At 37.5% G+C, this 13,262-nt stretch overlaps 1 protein-coding gene across 6 annotated transcripts in view; it reads left to right on the top strand.

The window, feature by feature from the left end:
- ARHGAP32 (Rho GTPase activating protein 32) overlaps positions 1 to 13,262 on the top strand; it is a 423,257-nt gene that overhangs the window by 262,492 nt on the left and 147,503 nt on the right. For all 6 annotated transcript variants that reach the window (XM_069079883.1, XM_069079882.1, XM_069079885.1 and 3 more), the window contains one exon: positions 11,722 to 11,859. In XM_069079883.1, the coding sequence (XP_068935984.1) occupies positions 11,722 to 11,859 (138 nt within the window). The remainder of the gene's footprint in view (positions 1 to 11,721; positions 11,860 to 13,262) is intronic.

Genomic DNA, 13,262 nt, shown 5'->3' with positions numbered 1-13,262 from the left:
GACATTTGCAAATGAGTATCTCAAGTATATCACTGAACAAGTATTTGTTAAGGAGTCAACTTCGTGCAAAGTATTGTGAATATAAATATATAAGTAAAACATTCCTCTGTATTCAAGGAGCTTATGTCCCAATGGAAGATACAAAATATACACACATAGGTAAACCTTAGTTCTTTAAACCTCATTCACTCTGGCTCTCATTGTTTGGCCAACTATAGGTCCAAACCAAGCCCACTTAAGGGGTCATTGTTTGGGCCTTTATGGTTTAGAATAAATGTAAATAGTAACTACTTCTACTTTGACCAGAAACCTTGAGGGTTTTCCCTCCCAGATTGATTTATTTTTTAAATTAGGAAAAAGGGGGCCATTCCTTGGCTCATTTCTTAAATAGCCTTAATCTATGAGTTGCCTCAATCAAAGTGAGAAATCTGAAAGATTTTAGCTTTAAAAGGCCCAAGTGATCTCCCACAGCATCTAGGGCTATCTCCAGTCATTCTGATTGACCTCTGGCCACTGGACCCAGATGGCTCAGGAGGAGAAAGTGAGGCTGGTGATTTTGCAGAGCCCTCCCTTATATTCAATTCACTTGCAAGTTATGGTATCATCTTCCTGATGTTATGTTACTCTTCTGGAAAGGAAGATGAATAGCAACAACAAAGCAGACATAAGGTACTTTGTTGGGGCCTTAGTAGCTGGAGGAAACCAGGAAAGTCTTACTACAGAATATAGGTGGTGTTTGACCTGAATCTTGAAGGAAAGCAGGGCTTCTAAGAGATTTTGAAAATGGGGGACAAAGTCATTGGAGGTAGGAGATAGAGTACTGTGTTTAGAACAAGTGGGCTGGTATGGTTAGCCTATAGAGTGCATACAGAGGAATAATATGTAAGAAGACCAAAGAGAGAGAGGTTATAAGATTATGAAGAGCTTGAAGTGACAGAGACATGTTGATATTTGTTTTGAAAAGTAATAGAGAATCACTGGACTTTACCGAGCAACAGGATGACACAGTCACAGTGTCAGACCTGTGCTTTAGGAAAATTACTGTGGCAACTGTGTGAAGGGTAGATGGCAGTGGGGAGAGACCTGAGGCAGAAACACAAAATTGGAACTTAATGTAATAAGGGATAGGTTATGAGTGACTGATTTAGAATGATGTCTGTGTGAGTGGAGAGAAGGGGACATATGTGGGAGATACTGGAGAGATAAAAAAAACAATAAGATTTAGCAACTGATTGGTTATGTGGGGTGAATGAAAGCAAGGAGTCAGGGAAGACAGGAAGAATGGTGGTACCCTTGACAGCATGTGGGAAGTTTAGGTGGGATGGGTTTTGGGGGAAAGACAGCTAATTCTTATAGCTTTATTATATAATGTCTTTTCACATATTGTATTGTACAGCCCAACTAGCCTTATTACTCCTTCTCACCCACAACACTCCATCTCCTGTCTGAATGCTGTTGTATAGGCTCACTCCCCCTCCCCTTCTCTCTCTCCCCATATCCCTTAAAAGAAGAGGGAAGAGCACTGACTTTGGAGTCAAGAACTCTGTTCAAATTCCTAACCTCTCTGGGCATTAGTGTCTGAGAGTTGGACTTAATGGTTTCCCTTGGAGGAGGTTTCCCGATCTAGATGTATTATGAACCTAAGAATGCACACATCGCCCCCATCTAAGCACACCACTACAAGAAGCCTTCCCTGATCTCCCTTAGCTCCCTGTAGCAGCAAGCACCCCAAGCGTCCTCAGGGTTTACAGCTACCACAGGTTCTTGGATCTGCTTTGTTAAAGGAAAGCAACTCAAAATGGGTTAACAAGCTTACTTTAATCAGTCAGACATATATCATTTACCTTGTTCAGGGGAAAAAGGTCAGCACCCCGAACTTCAAAGCATACAGGCAGAATTATCAAGACAGAAACAGATCAAGTAGACAGATTTCCAAACTGTCCAACCATTACATCCATACCCAGTCAACATCTGGGTTTCCACATCTGGGTTTTTCAAAGCCGGGGGACTCTCAACAACGGCTTCCTAGAATTCAGATCAAATCACAGAACACTTCTCAATGTGAGTCCCAAAACAAAGCTACACATCAGGGCTTATATAGCCTTCTCCTGGCTCAGAGAATGTAACAACCTTATTGACCCAATTGCCAATCAAAAAGTATCTACTGAAAAACAAGCCTCCCTCCCCAGGCTTCAGGTGCACTTTAGCCTAGGGGCAGGGAAGATCTTCCAAATTTGCATTCCCATTACACTCCCCTACCAAAATTACTTTGCATTTTTTAAAACTATATTTTGTATATACTTCCATGTATATGTGTCATCTCCCCTGAAAGAAGTTAAGTTCCTTGGAGACAGGGATTATTTTGTTTGTCTTGTATGGAGGTAGAAACAGAGTTAATAATATGGGAGGAATGTACTATATAAACACAATCTGTTTTAATCCTTTTAAGTTTAGTAAGTATATCTCATTAAGAATCAGTTACAATACATAGAATGCTGGGCTTGGAGTCAGGAAAACCAAGATTCAAATTTTATCTCTTATGATTGCTTGTTGATCCTGGTCAAGTCCCTTCTCCTCTCGTAGACCTACTCCCACCTCCTTCTGCAGTTTTTGTCCACAGTCTCTCCTTGCTCCGGTCTCATCTTCCAGTGCTTCTTGTCATACTGACTCCTTTCTATCCAAACTCATAACAGAACTTGTTCCCACACTGCCCTTCTTACTAACTTGCCCATTTCTTTGGAGGACATCACTGTCCCTTCAGTCACCCACTTTATTGTTTTAATCTCTACTTCTCAAGTTAAGAGCATTTGTTAAGTGATTCTGTCAACTGGAGTGAAATGATCTCTTTCTCCAAGGATCTCTTTCTAATGGGCAAGACAATAAGTGCATATCAAAGTACATACTGTAGGATAAAGAGCAAGGATGTTACCTCTGATTTTCTTAGTATAGGGAACTTGAAGCAAGGAACTTCTGTTAATGTGGGGCTGCATCTGTTTTGCAAGTTCCAGAAAGTTGTTTAGAATACCAAGGTCTCACAACCAATCTGTCTGCCTGTGTCTGCCTGCCTGCCTGCCTGCCTGCCTGCCTGTCTGTCTGTCTGTCTGTCTGTCTATCTATCTATCTATCTATCTGTCTGTCTGAGGCAGAACTTGAACCCAGGTCTTTTTGATTGTTAGGCCTGCTCTCTGTTTGCCACACCACACTACCTCACCCAAGTACCAAATATATACACAGTGAAAACAAAAGAAAAGTGATACCTGAGTTGAGTTTTGAAGGAAGCTAGTGTTTCTAAGAGGCAGAGGTGAGACAAGAGGGCATTCCAGAGATGGGTGACAGCCAGTACAAAAGGGAGGTAAAGGGTTGGATGTTGGAAAAGCAGAAGGCTAGAATATACTCACAGCCACCATCCTAGCTGTAGCCCTTATCACCTTTAGCTTCATCTGTTGCAGAACAATAGCTTTCTAATTGGTCTTCCTGTCTCAAATGTTTACTTTCTCTGCCAAACCGCTGCTAAAGTGATTTTCCTAAACCATTGTGTGGTTTGCCCTTCATTCTCAAAGAAGACTATGACATCAGGGAGATGATGATATGACTTGCATTGAATTGGATTTGAGTGAGGGAGGTCACTGACCTTGCTTTCTCCTCCAGAGCCATCTGGGTCTAGTGGACAGATATAGATCAGGATGATTAGAGATGGCCCAGTATGCAAGGTCCAGGAGACCAGGTGGGGGAGACCTTGGCCTTTTGAAGCTAGGGTCTTTCCCAGTTCTCATTTTGAGTAAACAATGGCTCATTCAGTGAATATTCCTGTTGAAGAAGTGAGTCTAGGGATGGGCCCCTTTAATTAAAAACAAAAATCAAACTGTGAGGGGAAGACCCTCTGGTGGACTGGCCCAAAGAGAAACAGTTTCTATTTACATTCACTCTGAGCTAGCAGGGCCCAAAAAGTAACCATTAAGTGGTGCTTGGTCAGGGACTATTGTCCAATCAATGAGATCCAGAGTGAATTGGGTTTTAGAGTTGGAAATCTAGCTAGTTAACCCAATTAGGTAGGTTTCAGCCACCAAAATTTACCTTCCTTTGGGCAAAGCACCCTCATGTAAGGGTATGATACCCCATTTCAGGAGAGGAAAGGAGTGGACAAGGTGAATTGCCCAACTGGACCTGCCTACCTGAGTCCCCATTCCGGCACAGGCTATAGTTTGTCTTTCATTCTTGAAGAGGACCATGACATGTCATCCTTGCCCCACCTCCATAAAGTACCCTGGCTGCTTATTATCTTTTTAAGCAAATAAAGACCATTCTCTGGAATTTTAAAGTCATTTCTACATGACCCCTTATTATCTTTTCAGCTTTCTTATTTATTTACTTCCCTCTGTCATTCAGCCATTCCAGTCTACTTGCTGCTGTTCTCCATTTCTTCTCTATGTGTCTTTCACCTGCCTATTCCTTATGCATGAAATGCTCTTTCCTTACCACTACAGTCTCTACATTCCTTTAAGACTCAGTTTAAATGCTATCTTCTCTAGCAAACCTTTCCCTATCTACTAGCTTCTAGGGACTTCCTTTCTGAGGTTTCCTTGTAATTAGTCTATATGTATCTTGTATATACTTATTTATGTAGGCATTATCTGACCCATTACAATGTATGCTCCTTTGAAGGCAGATATCTTTTTCTCCCTTTAGCATATAGCACAATGGCTATCACATGGTGAGTCTTAATAAATATTTGTTGATCATTAAATGATTGGTTGAGTAAAACATTCAGTTTTCCTTTTCCAGAGGTGACCAGTCTAAATGCCTATATCATTTTAGCCTATTTTCTTTTTTTCCCTTCAGTATTAAGTTATTTATTCACTTTACTGCGACTAGAACTACCAGAGAGAAAGGCATGTATTACAGAGTAGTACTACAATTATTACAATTTCAGGAATTTTTTTTATAGATGAAAAGTGATTTTATAGGTTCCTTTGAATGAAGAAAGAGAAGTGTTTTGCTAACCAGGAGGCAAAGTGTTCCAGAGATGAATTTGTTTGAGGAAAATTAAACTACTGAGGTGAAAGTGGTATAAGTGATGCATATTTATTGAAATTTTCTATTTAGAGAAATAGCTAATACTATCTTGGGCTGCATTAATAGAGATGTAGCTTCTAGAAATAGGGAGGTGATAGTTGCACCACACTATATAACTTAATCAGATCTCATCTGAAGCATTGTGTTTTGTCCAAACTGTCACAATTTAAGAAGCAAATTGATATGCTGGTGTGTCCCAGAGGAAGATTACCATGATGGTGAAGGTCCTTCAGCTCATATTACATGAGAATCCATTAAAGGAATTGAGGATGTTTAGTCTAGAAAAGAGAAAATTCAGGTGCAACATCATAGCTGTCAAGTATCTGGAGGATTGTCATATGAAAAAGTTATTAATCTTGTTCTTTTTGGTCTCAGAGGGCAGAACCATGAGCAATGATAAGAAGTAAAGAGACTTGTTCTCTTTCTGCTATAAAAAAGTTACATAGATTTAGAACTTCCTGAAACCTTAAGGGTCATTGAGTCCAACTTCCACATTTTACACCCAGAGAAGTTAAGTGAATTGCCAAGGATCATATAGCTAGTATGTGTCTGAGGCAGGGTTTGAACCCTTGTTTTCCTGATTCTAGTTTAAAGGATCTGTCCACTATAATGCTTTCCTTTATCTTCTTACATTTACCCCCAAGTGAATATAAGTTTCTTAAGAGTATAGGCTCTTTCTTTTTTTAATGCCCTTTACAAGGTCTTAAACAGTATCTTGAACATGGTATGATCTGTGGAGGTATAAATGGCAAGATTTGGCAACTGATTAGGTATATGGAATCAGGGAGAGTGAGAAGTTGAGATAATGCCTAGATTATATAGCTAGAGTTTTGGAAGAATGGTGTTGACCTCAATAAAAATAGGGCAGGTTAGTAGAGGGATGGGTTTGGTAGAGGGGAAGGATAATGAATGATGCATGATGTTTCTGTTGAGGTCAGGGAACCATAAAATGTTGAGGTTTAAGGTTTAGGGGTGTGTGAAACCCCAAAATACCAACACGCTGGTACTGCCAAATGAATTTGGCTCAAGTCTTCTCTCAGCCAAAGTAAAGTTTATTTTTTTTTAATTTTATGTTTATTTTTAGTTTACAACATTCATTTCCATATGATTTTGAGTTACAAATTTTCTCCCTTTCTTTCTCCTACCCACCACCCCAAAACAGTGATCCCACTGAATACCCCCTACTCCAATCTGCTCTCTCCTATATCCTCCCCCCGTTTCCTCAATAACTTTCCAATAGGGCAAGATGGATCTCCATAACCCCGTGCCTGTATATCTTATTTCCCAGTGCGTGTAAAAATAATAATAATTATTTTTTTAAACATTTGATTTGAAAACTTTGATTTCCAGATTCTTTCTCTTCTTCCCTTACTGGGAAGATAAGCCATTCAGTATAGGTTGTACATGTGTAGTTATGCAAAACATTTCCATAGTGGATATATTGTGAAAGACTGACTATATTTCCCTCCATCCTATCCCACCCACCTACTTGTTCTGTTTTCTACTTTGACCCTGTCCCTTTTCAAAAGTGTGTGTAAAGCAAAGTTTATTAAAGATTTGCCATAATGAGTAGACTCTTAAGGAGCCTAGGTGTCTGTGACACTTCTTTTGGACAAGCAGGCCAGAATAATCTAACAGATGGTGAGTCTGTGGGAGATAATTCTTGGCCACCTCATGGAGTCAAGATACAGATTATATACAGAAAGATTGTGGGAAGGTTCTAGGGGTAGTCTAGAGGAGGAGTTTGGGGAGGGTCTTGAGGAGGAGTCAAATGAGGTCAGACTCCAGTAATGAGAGGTTTAGGGTAGGAAATAGCTGGAAGCTACCAGGAGATGACAGATGATGGAGGGCTAGGCTAGTTTAAGGATAACAGATTTGGGCATAGATATTTTGGGAGGATCAAGGGTGGGGGGGAACTGGACAATGGAGGGCTAGGGTAGAAACAGAGATTTGGGCTATAACGGAAGGCTTATGGCCTCAGGCTAATGTCCCATTTGGGAAGATTCAAGGAAAGTTCAAGGCATTTCCCAGAGCCTTCATTTCAATATGATTAATTTGAAATGCCAGTGCTTCATTCAGATTGAAATGTTAAAAGACAGTGATGTGATACTAGAGTTCAGAATAGAGACCAAAACTGGCTATATAGGTCTGTGGGTCATGTAGAAAGACATGATAAATAAACCCATGAGATATTATAGACTGCTTGGTTGAGGCTTCTTTTAAAGGAATAGTTTTTTTTTTTAATTTGGCATTTTTATAGCTATTAAATGACAAGTGGCAGAGCAATTAATTTTTTTTAAATTGTGGGATTGTTATGCTGTTATGTGCATGTATAATACATATGAGATTTAAAGTGGTGAGCAATGGCAAATATGTCAGCTGCAGTAGTCTTAAGTAGAAATAATGGACATACTGTTTAGCAACAAGATGAATTGTCCAACTTTTAGACTAAATTACAAAGTTTAGTAGAATGTCTTGGTAAAATGTTAATTAGAACAGAAATAGAAATGAGGGGGTCCAAAGATAATTTTGGTATTCAGTGAACTTGTGCGGGAGAACCATAGATCTAACAAAATAAAAATGGAAATAAAAATAAAAAGAATTTTTTTTTTTATAAAACTCTTTGCCTAGAATAGTTTTATAGCGTTAAAAGAAATGACATGTTGGAAGCTTGCTCATCATTTGACTCTCTTGCTAATACTTAACACAACAGTTGCTTCCTAGATATGAATGAACTGAGTGGTAGAACCAAATAGTTACAAAAATAAAATCAAAATGATAACAGGTGAAATTAAAAGAATCATTTAAATGCATTTTTGTGCAAAATTTAGATAAACCAGTCTCCTAAGGCAATAAATGTCATTTATACATCTGTTCAAGATATCTATTTTTTGAGATATGTTATAAAATGTAAAGTTTTCTACTTCTTTTAAACGCTGGACTTTTTGAAAGCTTGAAAAACTGAGCATTTTTAAAGAAGTTTAGGACTTTCTTAAAGGAGTGCTAGCTTTCTCATTATGAAAAAAGTTCAGGGTTTATAAGTTTTTTTTTTTTAATTTAATGATAAATACCACTTCTTGGTCATGTTACCAACCTGATGGAACCTAAACTTTTCTCCAGTCCTCATGACCTCTGAAAAATAAATAGGAAACAGACTTGGAAACAAAAATAGGAAATATTCCCAGCAGATAAAGTTATTTAAGCTGTTTCCACAGACAAGAACACCTAGGCAAGCATTCTAATGAGCTAACAAGCAAATGAACATCAGAATGCTCATCTCTCACATTGAGTAAGAGCACCGCTCACCACACATCACGTTCTGGCCGCCAGGTGCACGAGCCAATTCCAAGGCTTTCTCCCACCTTTCCTTCCATTGGTAGAAAACCGAGAGGCAGGAACTTGATTGATTTGGGATAGCAATGTGGCAGCACTTTGTGCTTCAATAGTCAAGACTAAGAAAGAGGAAACTGGGGCAGGACATGTGTGTGGCCATATATATAGTATTATACTAAGCTTGAGAGAAACAGGACAGAATCTAGCTAAGCCCTTTCTGTCCCCTAGAAGTCACTTGGAGCTGACTGAGGACTGTAAAATGTGAATTGCCCAGGGTGGAAAGAAGCTGAGATGCCTTTGAGTTCTACCACCACCATCTCCCTCAAGGAAAATGACCATTAAAGGAGAAAGATTCAGAAATTAAGTGATGGGAGATTAAGACTGAAATCACCAGATATCTCAGGAAGAAAAAATTAAAGAGGTTGAGCAGAAGGATATATGGACTCCAGATGAAGTAAAAGAATAAATAATAAAAGACCAAGGAAAATTGAAGCAACACCTCATGGAGTAGAAGCCCCTGTGCACCCCTAAGGGAGTATGGAACCAAAGCAAGATGTTCCCTTATGGTCTGAAAATATGACAAAGGTTGCAGAAGTAGAATTTATGGTCTACACAGCAGAAATAATTGCAGAATAGAAAAATGTAAATCCATGGTGGCCAGTCTAACCAAAGAAACAAAATAAAGAAAATGTCATTAGAAATGGAAACACAGAAATATAAAAGAATCTGGAAGACAAAAAGCAGTAACATTAAAAGAAAACATCATCAGGGCGACCAGGTGGTGCACAAAATAACTGGCCATGTAACCTTGAGCAAGTTACTTAACCCGAATTGCTTTAAAAAAAAAAAAAAAAGAAAACATCATTGCTCTAGAAACTAAACATTGGTATAATAGAGTTTATAGAGATTAAGGATTATAGAATTTTGAAATGAACAGAATAAGTAAAAAAACCTTAACTCCACAATAAAAGAATAATACAAGAAACTGCATGGAACTTCTGAATACTGAAAACAAAGTGTCATCTTGGATGAGCAAAGTAATATTTGTAAGCACTTAACACAGTGCCTAGAACATAATAGTTGCTTTCAATAAATGTTTGTTCCATTTCCTTCCTTCCCAAAGGAAAGAATCCATGGATTGCTTCCAAGGGGGAAAAAAAACTGTTGAAAATTCCACTACAGAAAAATTGTTAAATTTAATCATTCCACCGAGAAACAGTAAATTCTGCAAGCAACCAAAAGAGTTTCAGATATAAAGGAAAGGAAAATTGAATATCACTAGACTATTCTTCATCCACCTGCAGAACTTCTAAAGAATAAAGGGGCTCAAGATGGACTCTAAATTGAGATATCCTGCACATCTGAACCTAACCGTTAATGAAAAAAAAAATGCACATTTAATAAAAAATTGATTGTTTAAAACTTCCCTAGAAAGAAAAATAGACCTCAAGAAATTATTTTCTTCAGTTCCTCATAGAACTAAGAGGAGTGAAACAGCTCTAAAACATTTTGGAATAAGGCTTATAACACCCTGACTACATATAAATAAATTTTTGTGGTAGAACTAACTTATAGACTAGAAGGGCACATAAACAGAGGAAAGAAGATAGAGGGGAATAAATAACTGATGTAATCTAATCCAGTTAAAAACTAACAATGAAAGGAATACAACACCTGAAGTTTCTCAGAAAAGAGCCTTCAGGAAAAGAGAGAGTCTACGGCTAGGAACTATTATTTTACTGGTAGGAAGGGCTGCCACTGGTGAATACTTCCATGGGAGAAAAGTGATTCTATAAAGGGAAATGAAGATCTGAAAATGCATATGATCTGCAAAGATTTGGCTCTTACAAAGACAATTTTTCCTGCCTCGAGGAATTAGCATTCATGTGGGTATTTGGTTAATAATGAACTGTACAATAACTACAAAACACATAGAATATCTGGGATAAACCTCTCAAAGAACACAAAAAATGTACAGATTTAATTAAAAAGTCCTTAATGAAATTAAGAACAGTATAAATAGCTGAAGGAATATTCAGTACTCATGGTTAGGCCATGCTAATGATAATACTGCCAAAATTAATTTACACTTTTTATGCTATATCAAATTTCCAAGGAACTTGCTGAATTTCAGTATTTGTTTGGAAAAACAAAAAGGTCTGGGATATCAAGGGAAATGATCAAAACCATCTCATATTGATTAAAAATGGGAAAACAATTGAGAAATAGTTGAGCTCAATAGTCCAAAAAGTGAAAAACATAAATTATGTATGAAAACTTACTCATTTGATAAATTCTTTTGGGAAAACTGGAAAGCAGTCTGGCAATAATCGAATATACCTTACATTACATATCATAATACATTCCAAACTAATACTAATATTAAATATCATACTGTACAAAAATTAGAAGAGAGAGATCATACACCTCTAGTGTTAGGATATGTATTCACCAAATAAGAAACAGAGCAATTACAAAAGATAAAAGAGATAACTTTTATTACTTACAACTGAAAAGCTTCTGCACATAAAAGTTTTATATATGTAGGGTAAGAAGGTAAGTGATCACATATAGAAAGGTCTAGGAAGATTGAGAAAATATTTGGTAATTTAGGGATCATTAATAACTTGAACCAAAGGGCTTGAATATCCCATATGGGATATATAATCAATCACCCTTTGTTTAAATGATCATTATTAACTGCCCATGATTTGTGATCTAATGCCTTTTTTTTTAACTTTATTCCCCCAGAACTTAACAATGTATTTGTATTTGGTAGAATCACTAGGGCACCTGATAGGAACCTTATCATTTATGCTGCTTCATAGGATTGTTGCTTTTTAAACTAATAGAATTGTCATTGTAATAAGGCAGCAGTTAATATTTCAGCAGTGTATGCCACGGTTTTAGCTTTTTGTTCTGTTTGCTTTGGCATAGTTGTGGGGAAGGAGAGGTGACCAGGGTTAACTCTTGCAAGGAAGGAGCAGTAGGAGGTATGTGTCTCATGGAAGAGAATCAATACTCAAAAATAGGTTAAGGAAGTAGCCTGGTACTCAGACCAGTTTGAGTGTTGTTTGACTTGCATGGCATATATTGCCGAGCTCTGTATGTAGAGTCTCACTGTAACCAGTAGTATGAAGTTCATTGTAATGCAGGTTTAGCCGGGGCATTCTAGTTCAAGCTACTGGAAATAATGCAAAAGCCTCATTGCAATTTCTTTTTTTGTGTAACTTTGTGGGTTTAAGTGTGAACTCTAAATCATAGAAAGTCTCCAATAGAGCTCAATTACAATGATTATTTTCATTCTGTATACAGGGTAAAAGCTGGATTGTGAAGCGAAGTTATGAAGATTTCCGAGTACTTGATAAACATCTCCATCTATGTATTTATGACAGACGCTTTTCCCAGCTCTCTGAACTTCCCCGTTCTGACACTTTGAAGGACAGTTCAGAGGTAAGCAGTTCGTATTTCCAGGAAGTGATCAGGTTTGTTTTTTTTAAACTGGTCAGCTTCTTGGTTTTTGTACTAAATATTAGCTGTCCTTTAATCTTCAGTTTGTATTTCTGATATCATTTAACTATTTTATTATTGAAAAGCAAGAGAAAAAATCAAGGCTTTCATTATTAAAATGACTTTAACGTAAAATATTATGCTAGACCTCTCTTCTTTCACTGCTGAAGTGTATATATGTGTGTGGAGGTGTATGGGTATGGCAGTATTGTGGTTTGTTGTCCACTTTTTTTAATATATATTTTTGAACTACTTTTTTATTATTCCATTAAAATTTTTGGTCCAAGGTGTGTGGGGGCAGGGGAGGTGGGTTGAGAGATGGGAGTTGCAAATGAATGCAATATATAAATAAGGTATTAATAAAATGATATAATTTTTAAACTGAAAAAAGTTAATTTTGATTTTTACTCAGTTTGTATATTCAAAACTTGGATTCTCTGCAATTAATAGGGATGATACTGTGGTGGTCTTTTTCCCTTGGAACCAAGGACATTACTCCTTGGATTTTTACCTGTATGCATACTTTCTTACTGTTTTTTTTTTTTTTTTTGGAGGGGGGAAGGCAGGGCAATTGGAGTTAAGTGACTTGCCCAAGGTCACATGACTAGTGTTAAGTGGCTGAGGCTGGAATCGAACTCAGGTCCTTCTGACTCCAGGACCCGTGGTCTATTTGATTTTTTGTTGTTGTTAGCTACCTAGCTATTTACTCGTTTATGTATCTATGCTGTTCCTGCCTTCACTGTTTTCTTTGTAGCTATGTTTTAAATACAATAAAAGAAATGGAAACTAATCTGATACATAATTATGGACTCTTATATATAGTATCATTGAGGTGTAGTTAAGTAACCAAGTTAAAGGTTCTACATGTGAGACAAGGCTGACTTATCGTGACAAACAGCATGCAAAGCAAGTGAGGTACTCATCAAATATAGCACTTTGATGTAACATTCTATATTGTGCTTTATATATAATGTCAGTATTTTTATTTACATTACTCCTCTGCTAGAGAGAAGCCTTCTGTTGGTATGGACATGATAGTGGTTCTGAAAGAGTGTAAGAATGAAATCTCAGACAGATCCTGCTGAGCCAGAAAGGGTCAGAGTGGGACTTTGTGTAGGGCTTTGTGTTTCTTATCAAAGGATCACCTCAGCTGTGTTTAAACAGCCTCTTCACCAAAAATCTGGTCCCCAGTTGATGTGAATGCTCAGCCATGAGAGGAGTGCTCTAAGTGATGAAGTCATATGTCCTCTGAAACACTGAAATAGTCTTATGATGATGTATCATGTTGCTTTGGTTATCTCCCTCCTTTGAATGTTGGAATGCCAATAAATTCCTGATTCTAAAGC

The sequence above is a fragment of the Petaurus breviceps genome, unplaced genomic scaffold (genome assembly GCF_028583685.1).
Source record: "Petaurus breviceps papuanus isolate PSGF00001 unplaced genomic scaffold, PetGlider_PUasm1.0 91133, whole genome shotgun sequence".
NCBI classification, from domain to species: Eukaryota; Metazoa; Chordata; class Mammalia; order Diprotodontia; family Petauridae; genus Petaurus; species Petaurus breviceps.
Note: the sequence above shows the minus strand (reverse complement) of the source record. Positions and strands in the feature narration are given on the sequence as shown.